Genomic DNA, 13,119 nt, shown 5'->3' on the forward strand with positions numbered 1-13,119 from the left:
GATGTCTGCTGATGCAGATGTAGAACTCTCAGCTACCTCTCCAGCACCACGTCTGCCTGTGTGTTACCATGTACACAGTGACCACGGGAACCATGATGATAATGGACTAAACCTCTGAAACTGTAAGCGAGTCCTTTATAAAAGTTGCTGTGGTCATGGTGTGTCTTCACAGCGATAGAAACTCTAACTACGATACCACGCAAACATGAGAGAGGCCCTGGGTTTGGATCCATGGCACCCACATCCAGTGAAATCTGGTATGGCGGCACATGTCCAGATACAAGAGGATTCCTCATCCTTGATGGCCCGCTAGCCTTGCCAAATTAGTGAGCTCCAAGTGCAGTGAGAGCCTTGTCTGAAAGCCTAAGGGTGGAAAGCAATAGGAGGAGACAGCTGTGTCAACTTCTGGGGTCAATCAGCACTTCTCCCAACAGGTATCCATCACACACACACATACACACACACACACACACACTCATACACTCATACACAAATGATAAGGAAATTAGAAACACAAGCGACAATTTGGATCCTGGGTGTAGGCGGTGACTGTGTCGTTTATTTAGGGTAGAGCGGCCAGGCCCCGGGTGTTTACAGGAAGTAGGAACACCACTTCTTCAGGCAGGTGGAGCTTTGGCGGGCTTCATGCTCTGTGGCCCCACAGCAACAAATGAGCCACCTCTGGAACTCTGCCTCGTTCTTGTGCATGAGAAGGAACTGTCCCAGCAGGATATAGGCCTGGGAAGAAGAACGTGTAGGAGAAAGATGGGGTTATCAGAATCCCACTCGGAAGTGCCTGCCCTCCCGCCACCATCGGTACTCGGTTGACAACCAAAGGTTGGGGTGTGGGTCAGATGAGAGGGGTTGGTTGTCAGGTCAACTCCTGACAAACCCTGGGGAAAGGTGAGGTCAAGTTAATTACATGTGTCTCTCAGACCTGGGCCAAGGTCTGTCGTCCTGCAGTGACCACTAGGCCTTGTCCTCAAACTTGAAAAAATTCTCTGGGATCTTGTAAAAGAGAAGGTTCTGACTTAGTATCTAAAACTAGGGCAGGGTTCGAGACTCCCCATTTCTAATAGGCTCCTAGATGAGGTCGGGTCAAAGACTGTTTTGGGGGGATAATGGGTAGGTGACTAACATACCTCTGAGCTACTTTTAGGCCTGTCATTTAATCTCTCCTTTGGTGGTGGTGGCATGTGTATATGTGTGCAATGGGGACTAAACCCAGTGTCTTGTGTGTGCTAGGCAAATACTTTACCAATGAGCTACATCTGCTGTTCAAGTAGTTCCTTCTTCAAAACACACAAAAGCCAAGCTAGAGTGTGACTCCCTAGCCCACTGCTTTCTCAACAGCTGGAATATAGGGCACCTCAACCTCAACACTACTGGTATGCTGGATGGTTCTGCGTCATGGGAACTGTCCTGTGCACTGCAGGACATTTAACAGCCTCCATGCTATCCCCAGGATGCCAGTAGCCCCTTCCCCAGTTTCCAAGACAGAGCAATCATAAGAATTTCCAGATATTGCTGAGAAATCTTCCTCACTCTAGAACTGCAGATGAGGCTGGCAGGTGAAGGATCGAGTAGCATCCAGTTGGCTTTGCAAACTACCTGTGTGATCTTAGTAACTCAGTGGAAAGGAGATTTGCAGGGCCAGAGGCACAGGGCTGCCCTGCCCTGCCCATGAGGGTGTCAAATGGGAAGGCAGGGGAAGACACAAATGCCGAGGAGAGCCATCCCCGTGGGAATAGCACCTATGATGTAAATCATGCTTAACCTTGAACTCCCTTCCCAAGTCTCAAACTGGAGCTGTATCACTGGCCTCTTTCTCTCTTTGAATGAGCTTTTCCACCTCACAGACTGAGCTACAAGCTTCCAATTTCCCTGTCTTTCCAGCCTGTGGACAGCCAAGGTGGAGGCTCTAATTGTGTGAAAATAGATAATAAACAAATCTCCTCTAATAATTATATATAGTCTCCCGGTCCTGTTTCTCTGGAAACTCCTGATAATATAATTCCCGAAAATGTCTGTGGATTAAAAAAAAAAAACACATGAGCAAAGTATAATGGCACTGATGTACAGAAATGTCACCACAGAAGCCCTTATTTTGTATGCTAACTCTAAAACTTAATTTAGAAAAAATTAAAGACTGGGGAAATGGCTCAGTGAGAAGAACGTTTTCTCTGCAAGCACAAGGACCTGAGTTCAAGTCCTGAGTACCCCCATAAAAAGCTGGCTGTGGTCGTGCATGTACCTCTAACCCTAGCACTGTGTGGTCAGAGATTGCTGGGGCCTGCTGGCCAACTGCCTAGCTACAGAGTCAGTGAAAACCCTGTCTCAGGAAAGTTAGAGAATGGTGGAGCAGAGCAGCTGACATCCTACTCCACACCCATGTGTATGTAACACACATCACACACACACACACACACACACACACACACACACACACACCCCAGAAAGGAAAAATGTCAAGACACATATAAGGCATATACATTAAGTCCACCCTGCTTTCTGGTTCTATAGCAATTTCGCCGTCAGGAATTTTCTGCCTACTTTCCCCTGACATCTTCACATCTTCCTGTTATTAGCAAGGAACAGGGGAATAGAGCCATGACTGGAGATAACCACTGTACGGCGGAGGCTAGATTTCAGGTCACAGTATGTATCCATCACTGGGGCCTGGCTCAAGGGCTCTCTAGTCTAGAGTGAAGGAGAGTTAGCTTCCATCCACACCTCCAAGTTCTGGGCCCTTCCCAGGAAAACCTACTGTTGGCTGTGTGTTGACTTTTCATTACATAAAACAAAGCATATTTCATAATAATCAAAGGGAATGTGTGTGTGCTGTGGATGTGTGTGTGTGCGTGTGTATGAAATCAAATAAAAGCTGAAGCCTAGTCACAAGGTGCTTGAGCATTATAGTGTGTAGGCTTTACTTTATTATTTGTAGTGAGCTGGATTAAACCCAGGGCTTTGCACACACTAGACGAACAATCTACCACTGAGCTCCCCCGCCCAGGGTTTAATTTTAGATACTGGCCAGTAGTTGAAAAGAGAAAGGAGCTCTGGACTTGGAGTGATTTTTAAGGCACAGCTTTATTTTAAAAATAGAAAACCAAAACCCAGCGTCTTAGCATGATCTCCTTTTTTATCAGTATCCTCCCGTTTTCACTGGTGGATTTTGCTGAGGTGGGTTTAAGTCAGTATTTTGAAGCACTGGCGTTCACTAAGCGTTCACTGAGGCCTGTGCTGCATTTGTTGGTGTGCCTAGGTGAGCCTTACAGGGTGCACTTAGAGCTCACACAGGGAGAAACATCCGTGAGATTTGTCACGACATGCTGTCGGGCTTAGGGGCTCAGCTCCCTCAAAAGTACAAGGGCCTTGATTTGGTCCTCAGCGCCAGGAGGAAGAATGACAAACAGCTAGAGATACTTCTGAGCCCTTTGGCAAGCCACCCTCTTAAACCAACCCATTTGATCCTCATGGGTGCCCTGCCCACCTATTCTTTAGATGGTGTCCCAAATAAGGAACTCCTGAGAAGTTGAGACTCCCTCCTCTGCCCACCCTGCTCTTCCATATCCCAGACATCTGTAGTCTAGTCTGGAGGCAAAGACATCCCCTGCCTGTTTCTGAGGCTGGCTGCGGCCTCAGCTGGTGTGGCAATCAGAGCCTTTGCAGCCTGCAGGGCTCAGCAGCCAGGAAGCCCAGGAATGCGTGGCAGGCAGGGCCCAGGCAAGCTTTCCAGGAACGGGGCAGGCAGAAGGGTCTCTGAGCCAAGTTGCAATCTGAGCCTCCCTCCTTCTGGGCTTTCCCTGGAGTCCCACGCTGGCATCTTCCAGAGAGCACAGAGATGGACTGCCTTACTTTATCCTGGAGAACTTAATATTGCTCCTGAGTGAAGGGGGAGTCCATGGCTCTTGTTGTGGCCCCTGTCCAATGCCTTCTTGGTTTCCCCGCTACCTCCAGAAAATGAACCCCTAACCAGAAACCCTGAGGTAAGGAGGGTGGGACAGAAACACAGACACTCCAGGCAGGACTTTCTACCTCTATCACCCTGGCCAGGGGCCATGCCACAGCCTGGGAGTAACAGATGGTAACTCAAAGGCAGACTTGCTCTCAGCTCCAAGTCCACACAGGGAAACTCTGCCAGGGTCTTCCCCCACGCTGTGTGACCTGGTCTCTTATGACTGGTACCTGGTTAAACTGCAGCTATTTGGATCTGCACAGAGGCTGATCCATGGAGTTGCCTGGGATACTGCCCAAAGAATATCCGTAGACCTCTTTTAAGGCTATGCTGTCTTAATACATTTACAGTTGATCTTAGCCCAGACTGGGAAGTGCTAAGCCTTAATACATGTAAACAAAAGGTCTCATCTTGTCATTCTGTGCTGGGCCATGCACACTAGGTAGCTGGCCCTAATCAGTACTCATTGAAATGTTGAACCTTCATCATGGTACCTGGCCTTGTCAGACTGAGATGAGCTATCATGGGTTCTCTTATGATCAGGCTCCTAGCAAATTCCCTTGCCCTCGATCAACAGTTCCCGAGCCCCAGTACACAGTGTGCCTCCCATTGTTGCAAGGCACTGTTGTGACTGTATGACCTTTCTGGTTTCCTTTCAACAAGTATGCATGCTTGGGTCTTCAGTAGACAAATCTAGGAGCGACCTTGCAAACCTGCTGTTTCTCCGTCACTCCAGGCTTAAAGTACTGAGCCTTTGGTGTGACTGCTCAATCCATAGCAGGTTCTGGCCCTACTATCTCTTCTCTATGCTCCCAAGACATGCTCATATTGTCTTTTTTTTTTTTTGATTTTCGAGACAGGGTTTCTCTGTAGCTTTTGGTTCCTGTCCTGGAACTAGCTCTTGTATACCAGGCTGGCCTCGAACTCACAGAGATCCGCCTGTCTCTGCCTCCTGAGTGCTGACATGCTCATATTGTTACATTATTTATTTATTTATTTTAAAAATTCAGCTTTCAATGGATCTCTTGTATTTTATCTCACCATGCTATGCAGAGTAATGTCCAAACTTAAATGACTGGTCCCTTGCAAGGTTCATATGTCAGATGGTAGGGCCCAGTGTCAGCAGAGGACAGGAGAAATTGGGTTTCTCAGCAGAAACCTGGGGACATGAACAAGGCAGCAACTGGAAGTCCTGGGGTCTCCTGGTCCTGAGTTCAGCCTTCTGGCCTCTCTTCATATTACAACAAAGTGACTTTGGGATTAGATTGGCCATTTGAAGGACCTCAGGTTGGAAGAGGGTGGGTTCATAGATGCTCATGCTCACAGTCTGACTATGTGTGGGAGACAATGGGTCAGGAGATGTAGCTCCATCCTGGCTGTGACAGGTCCGACACCATGTGTGTGATGGGTTTTCCACTCACAGTGTCCCTTTCTACCTAGCAGCTCTCTTGCCATGTTTAAATTTGACCAGTATTGTTTAGGAGAAATAGTAAAGGAGCCAGCCACATAAGTAATTTTAATCTTCTAGAGGCCATAGAAGGACTAAGGGAGAAGAAAAAAAAAAGATGAAATGCATTCTGATAATATACTTTGTTTTCTTCCATATTTTCAAAAATATTATTTCAGTATGTAATCAATAAAAAATGTTATGAGACATTTCACATTCCTTCTTAGGGGAAGACTTTAGCATCAAAGAGCATGTTTGATGTTTTTTAACTCATCTCCATGCAGACAAGGTCTTAGCAGACAGAGGATCAGTAGCTACCATTTTGCATTTAGGTCCTCAGGCCAAAGCTGGTTTCCCCAGTGAACAGCAGGTGCTGAGAAACCAGAATGACTTGCCACTTTTTTTTGGTCTCTGAGTCCCTTGAAAAGGTTCAGGTGAGTCAAGAGTTAATGCTTTCTTTATAAAGAAAAAACTTGTGTGAGAGAGAAAGAAGGAAGAAAGGGGGAGAGAGAGAAAGAGCAAGAGAGAACAAGCTGGTGTAGAAGGCGTGCGTGTGGGCACCTATGTACTATAGCACACATGTGTGGAGGTCAAAGGACAACCTCAAGTGTCAATCATTGCCCTCCAGTTTTGAGACAGAGTCTTGTTTGTCACTGTGTAAGACAGGTGACTCCTGTTTCTGCCCCCCAACTTGCTGTCTGTATGTATTATAGACATACGCCAATATACTAGGCTTTGCATGAGTTCAGGAGATCATACACAGGCATGGCAAATAATTTACCTTTTCAGCCCTTTCCCCAGCTAGCCCATGTTTTCTTTCTGAAGTCAGGCTTCACTGTGTTGCACAGGCTGCTCTTGAGTTTATATGCTGAAATAACTCTCTTGTCTCCGTCTCCCAGCTCACTGAGACTACAAACACACAGTCCTCCACCCTATGAATTAAGAGTTTTAAAAATCATGGTTTAACCATGAGGGGTAGAGCAGTAGTCTGTCTTCTGTAGTCAAGGCTCTGGGGGATAGAGGAGACACACATCCCCCTTCTTCATGGCTAGCCATCTGCTAAAGAGATGGAAGCTCAGCACTGGGGCAGGGGAGAAGGCATTAGGACTGGTAAGAGGGTAGATATCTGCCCAATTCAGGCCACACCCCCAGAGAGATAAATGTGTGAGGGCATCCTTGCTGTCTTATTAATGACTTCTTGCTCTCTGCATTCAGCAGCCTGGTAGCTTTGGAGAGAGCAGGTGACCAAGTAAAGAGCCGAGGCAAGCAGGTATGAGCTGAGAGAGTCAGCTGGGGAAATGCCGAGAATGTTTTGCGAACAAGTATGGCCCCTGAGGCAACGTTTGTTTAGGGCAAAGATGAGAACTTAGTCTAGGGAGAGAAGAGGAAGAAAATGATGGCCGTACAACAGAGGCTGGTAAAGACAGAGGATGGGATGAGGCCCTGAAAGACCTCCATGTATACAGCTCCCCTGTGGGCAGAAAATGAATACCCCCATGGGCTGCATTTTTATCAACTAGCCCTGAGATCCCTGCCTTATGGGATCTGCTTATCTGGATGCTGCCATTCTGACTGTGCCCACAGACCCATCAGTGTCCTGATGCATTTGTTCGTCTTGTAGGTGACACACCTGTGCATCCTCCTGGGTACTCTGATGGGCCCAGTCAGGGTTTGATGGGTCTCAGGAGCTGATGTGGAATATAACTACCAAATCTTCTTAATCTAAGCCCTTCCTGCTGGGTATAAGTGCATGAATCTTCTTGTATTGTTTTTGGCAGTACAATGAGTAGGGCCATTCTCCTTCCCACTGGGGACCTCAGAGAGCCAACTGCCAAAGCCTCTGCTCTGCATTTTTATTTTGCCTGATTTTATCACTTTACTTGTGTTGTGTTATATCTTAATGTGGTGTCGGATAAGGAACCCAGGTCCTCTGAGGTGCTGGGCAAGCCACATCTGTCAGGCCTCCATTTGTACTGACCTTTCAAGGTAAAGAAACTCAAAACAAAGGCCGACAATTACCAGCGCCTCTCAGTGTCAGGAGTCAGTAGCTCTGGGAATGCCCAGGGCCTTGACTGGAATGCTGGACACTATGCTGGTCAGCTGGTCATGAGCATTGAGACATCTTTTGTCTGTGGACCAAGATGTCCATAAGTACTCCCTGTAGTCCTGTGTGTGCGGACCAGAGTCAAACCGAAAAATGTCCATTTATTCCCTCATTCCAACATTCCACATCTGTCTCTGTACTTCTAATCCTTACTTCGAACAGAGTTGAGGCGGAGAGGGCCAAGCTACAGGGCCACAAAACAAAGCAGAAGTTGGCAGGGAAGAGGATGTTGAGTTTCAAGGCACAGGAAATGGCTGGGGAGTTGAGGCCGCTCTTTTCCGAGGCGACCTGGCCATGCCTTTTTAGTGCACCGAACTGCTGTGTGTAGCGGCACATGTCTGTAATATACAGGAGAATGAGGTAGAAGTCTGAAGCCAGCCTAGGCTACACAGTGACTTTCAGGCCAGCCTGAATCCCACAGCAAGACCCGCAAGACCCTATCTCAAAAGAACGAAACAAACCAAAGTCATAGAACTATGTGACAAAAAGATAAAATCGCTGTACACAATTATACCTCAATAAGAGTATTTTTAAAATAGTGAACAGTAGCCAGGTGGTGGCGGCGCACGCCTTTAATCCCAGCACTCGGGAGGCAGAGGCAAGCGGATCTCTGTGAGTTCGAGGCCAGCCTGGTCTACAAGAGCTAGTTCCAGGACAGGCTCCAAAGCAACAGAGAAACCCTGTCTTGAAAAACAAAACAAAACAAAAAATAGTGAGCATAAAGGAACAATAAAGAGAAATTCACAATTATAGAAACGTAGATAACAGAACAATGGGCATCTTTGGGGATGGGGTTCGCTCTGGCTGGGAGGTCTTGGAGGCCGGCTGGGAGTTGGCAAGTGTTCAGAGTCCCTGGACCTAGGTGGTGGGCACATGAGCATATCTGTCTATGTGCAAATGTACTGGGCACACTTCATACTGTGTGTACTACACACGGTAGAGGAACATGTTGCTTAAGCATCACTGTCCGAAATCCCCTATAAGACACTCCTCCAAGCTTGTCTGCGAAGCTGTTTTAGGAGACAATTAACTGAATGCCGGGCAACCCACCCTGAATGTGAATTGCGTCATCCTATGGATGGAGGCCCAGGCAGAGTGAAAGAGGGCAAAGGGGAAAGCCAGATGAGCATTGCATTCTCCTTCCCCTGCTTCCTGGCGATGCCAGGGACGGCGCCTTCCCCATCATAATGACTGTATGGCTTTCAACTGTGAGCCCAAATAAACCTTCCTTTGTGTTAGGTATTTGACCACAACCAGGAGAAAAAAATAAATAATGCAAAAAAAAATTGAAAAGAACGATCATTTCTTTAAAGGAAAAGATATTTAATTAAAAAGTTCTCCCCCTAGTCAGACTTGCCTCCTTTGCTTAGCTGCTTGAGAATGGTCCTCCCCCTCTATCAGGGAAGCAAGCATCAAGTCCCCTCAGCCATGTGGCTCTACTCTGATAGTACCACAAAGTGGATCTCCACTTAGCTACGTAAGGGGGGTGAGTTCACAACATGTAATAACAGACACGGTGTAGCATGTTAGTCAGAAGCCATGGGCCCAGGTGCTAGGATTTGGGCACAAAACAAATATAATGCCAGCCACATATACACAGACAACAGTTCCTGGACTCTAATGCTTTTGTTATATTAGTAACTTGGTCATTATGTTAATGGCATTGCCCTTGGAAGGGAGCATCATGGGATCCTGATTAGTTCTTAAGAAAGCAATTTGTATAAAAAGGGCATGAATAGGGCCTTGGGGATATAGCTTGCAGCGGAGGACATGCTTAGCAAATGTCCTTCGAGGGTCCTTTTACACCCTCTGGCTTCCTAGTTCACCCTGTGATCTCTTCATACCAGCTCCTGCCATCCTGTCAGGCTGTAATGTGGCTGGGAGGGTCCTCACCAGAGGCCAAACACATAAGGTCACCCCATAGTGGATTTTTAATCTATAAAACTTTTAGCTAAGCAGAAATCCTTTCTTTATAAAGTCCACAGAGTCAAGTATTTTGTTACAGAAATGGAAAGTAAGTAATCCATCCCAATCCCATTGGCCATCACTGAAGCCATTCTTGGGCTCAGAATGAATCTTAGAATAACTCTTATCTCCTTATCCAGGTGGAGCACCCAGGCTGCTGGCTCTCAACATACCATTGGCATGCTGGTGCCCTTATAAAGGCAAGCAAAAAGCCACGGGCCCTTTTCTGGAGGTGGAGAGCACACTCACCATTGGTCCTGACAGTTCTGTCCCGGACTTCAGTAGCAGGCCTGTCTCTATCAAGTCCTGAGTGTTTGAATACTGAGCTGATCCCATCAGCCTTTGACGCTCTGCACAGAGACAATTCTATTTGCCATCATCCACAAGCCTGGGAGGCTCCTGAGCACATGAGGTCAGTGGCGGTGAAGCCCTTGGCATCCTGCCAAGTGGCAGCTTTATTTTTTTCTCTGATGGCTTCTCACTGGGACATGTGGCAGGAGCTGCCATCTGGCTAGGGAAAGACAACTCTAAGAAGAAGAGTTAGAGAAGGAAAAACAACGCACCTTATCGAAACCTTTGGTGACCAAATTGATGGCAAGCTCATAGCTGATTCCATCCACCCAGGCCACATCCTTCTCACCAATGGGTTCAGAGAGGAAGGTTTTCAGCCTGGGAGACATGTGCTCCATCTCCTGCAACAGACAGGTGAAGGAGAAAGTGTTAGGTGATGTCCGACTGCTCATCCTTCAGTGGACACTGGGGAGGTCTCTCCGTCCAAGGGATGGAGGGCTACAGATGGCAGACTGGAATCTGTCCTTCGGCATCTACTGGGGGCTTTCAAACGCCAGGTGTGCTGTCCTGTGCTGGAGGTCTTAACCCTTCCATTCCTACCTGGATAGAGGAGAAGTAGTGTGCTGATGGCTGTGGATGAGTTAGATTGGTCCAGCCCCATGGTAATGGAAGATGAGCCAAGGGCTAAGTATGCCAACGTTTTCACTCAGCACACTTAAACGATTGTCACACTGGTCAGGTGACTCTGGGTAAAGGCACTGGCCACCAGCCTTACAACCTGAGCTTAATCCTCTAAACCTGGATGTGGTGGCTCAGTTTTAAGTGTCAACTTGCCACAATTTGGAGTCTCCCGTGAAGAGAGCCTGAATGAGGCATTGGCTAGATCAGGTTAGCCTATGGGCGTGTGTGTCTAAAGGGTTTGCACTGCTGATCAATGTAGGAGGACCTGGCCCACTGTGGGCAGCACTGTTTCCTAGGCAACGGTTGCTGGACTATATAAAGGAGGAAGCTAGCCGAGCGGGCAGGGAGCCTGGGTGCATTCTTTCTTCTCTGCACTGCTCTTGACTGTGGACTAAGTGTGCCCGGCTGCTTGAGTTCCTGCCTGGACGGCCCCTCAAGGACAGGAAGCTGGAAGTGTAAGCCGGGATCAACCCTTCCCCCTCGTGCCACTGCTTGTCCTCGTATCTGTCACGGCAACAGAAATGAAGCTGCCTTCTGACCTCCACTGCATACTGTGACATGGACCCACCGCCACCAGAATGATAAATAGAAAGTTTTCAAAGAAAATGCTACCAAGAAACACATTTTTAAAAAAAAGAAAGAAAGAAAGAAAAAAGAACTGTTTTCTTTGCCCAGCTAATCTCTCCTTTCTCTTAGCCACCTGATAATTTTTGGTCATACTTATATAAGTCTAGGGTGAGGTTGAATGTGGTAAATCGAGGCAATGCCCCCACTTCTTTATCAAGACTGCTGGCAGCAGCCCATATTCTTTCTGAGTCTCTCCTGTGAGATGTCCACACCGGGGCTGGGAGTGGTACTCAGAAGTAAGACACTTGTCTGATGGTCATAAGGCCTTGGATAGATCTCCAGAAGCTAAAACAAAACAAATGAAACCGCCCAACAGCAAACAAATAGACAAACAAAAATCTCCTCACGCTCTGGACTCTGTCATAGTTTGAAATGTCCCCCACCAGCTCATATTTTGAATCCCTGGGCCCCAACTTGGGGTACCTATTTTGAGGGTCATGGAGCCTTTAGGAGGAAGGGCTTTGGCTGCAGAAACTAGGTCTCAAAGGTTGGGGCCTTTGCAGGTCCCACCCACCACGGTTCTAACCTGTATTCTCTGCTTTCCAGTCAGCTACAGCGCGAGGAATCCCAGCCACCTGCTCCCCCCACGAGGAGCTATTCCCATCGTACCTTTCCTGCCTTGGTAAACTGGAAAGTTTCAGAAACTGTCTGTCAGATAGTTTGTCATACTCATTCAAAGGAAAAAAGATATACGACCCTGGCTTCCTTCTCACCCAGCTTTATTCAGCCCAAGCCCCTAGCCAACTAAACGGGGTCACTAATATTCAGGTCAGCCCCCGCCCCGTCATTGTTTTACATGCCAATCTTCTCTGGAAACACCCCAGAGACACCAGTTCTGGACACCTTTTAATTCAGTCAAATTAGCACAAACGGTCGAGCACCTTGCCTAGCATTCCCAAGGCCCTGGGTCAAATCCTCATAACTGGAGAATTGGGGAATATTCATGGCCTCATAGCGTTAGCTCTATGAGCAGAAGGTCTTTGTCCCAGCATAACCACTTTCCTTGCTGCACTGGTCTGAACCTCTCTTCTCAACTGATCCCACCTTTGAGGCTTGTTCATGGCAGCATCCTTTTCTTGATGTCAATCTCTGTTTCTGGTTGTTGTGATTTGAGGGACAAAAAAAAAATCCAGTTTAAAATGGCTCACACAAGATTTAATTAGTACACGATATCAAAAAGTCCATAAGTGGTCAGTTATGTTTGGGTCAACACAGTGCTCTTGACTTAGTCTCCATTTGTTTGTTCATCAGCTCAATGCTTAGCTTAATTAAACTCTTCTCAGAAACAAGCTGGTTGTACAAGGGCCCACCTTGACTTTTGCAAATGGCGCTCCCTCCTCCCTCCAAGGCCTTAATGAACGCTGTCTCTACTCCACCCTAATGTCATCCATAAGGCCCTACAACAGCTGTTCTGGCCTAAAATGCATGCACTTCCTCTATGATTGCAAAGCTCATGAGCTGCCTGGGTGGGGGGTGCCTGGTAAACTGGGATGTTTACCATGTTGCTAGGAATAATTACTCAGCATGTGAATAGGGCAAGAGATAATCTCCTGCATAAACCCTCAGTAGCTCATGAGGACTCAGGAGCTGTGGTTACCTCCTCATGGCCTTCTCTCCCCACCACGGCCTGGTGCTTAGGGTACCATGGCTGGCACATGGTAGACACTTGACTACAGAAATGTGTCATCAGATGTAGTCTCTCCATCCCCATCTCCCCCCTCCTGACCTTTCTGAGAAGCAGGTCTCTCGAAAGACTTCTTGTCCTCCGGTTCATTTTGGAACCCCTTGAGCTGAGACTAAACTCGTTGAGAAGGGATGGATCCAGAGGCTCTGATTTTTAGAGGGCTCTGTGAGTCAGGAGACCCTAGAAAGGAGAGAAGACGGGAGAGGCTGTGGAGGGTCCCCTGACACGGCAACTCAGATTGTTAGATGCGTGAACTCTGACAGCCATATGGAGGGGTTCAAGCCTTCTTTTTATCTCTGTGTTGTATCCTAATACAAAAGACCGCATAGGTGTACTAATACACCTATGTTGTATCCTAA

General features: G+C 47.5%; 1 protein-coding gene across 1 annotated transcript; it reads right to left on the minus strand.

Annotated features, from left to right (window-relative positions):
• Nucleotides 1-591: 591 nt before the first annotated feature.
• Nucleotides 592-10,166, minus strand: Banf2 (BANF family member 2). The gene is made up of 2 exons (XM_041670098.1): nt 10,041-10,166; nt 592-738 (listed from the first exon to the last, which is right to left on the minus strand). Exons 1-2 carry the CDS (start codon nt 10,164-10,166, stop codon nt 592-594), a joined length of 273 nt encoding a protein of 90 aa, XP_041526032.1.
• Between the last annotated feature and the right edge of the window lie 2,953 nt (nt 10,167-13,119).

This window comes from Microtus oregoni, unplaced genomic scaffold (assembly GCF_018167655.1).
Source record: "Microtus oregoni isolate MIOR12 unplaced genomic scaffold, Mior012 000020F_ref0000438, whole genome shotgun sequence".
NCBI classification, from domain to species: Eukaryota; Metazoa; Chordata; class Mammalia; order Rodentia; family Cricetidae; genus Microtus; species Microtus oregoni.

Bases quoted from the DNA above. Each gene is read 5' to 3' on its own strand.
- Banf2 (XM_041670098.1), bottom strand. From the start codon at position 10,166: ATGGAGCACATGTCTCCCAGGCTGAAAACCTTCCTCTCTGAACCCATT. The intron at 739-10,040 runs GTGCGTTGTTTT...TCTTCTTCCCAG, and splicing joins TCACCAAAGGTTTCGATAAG to GCCTATATCCTGCTGGGACA.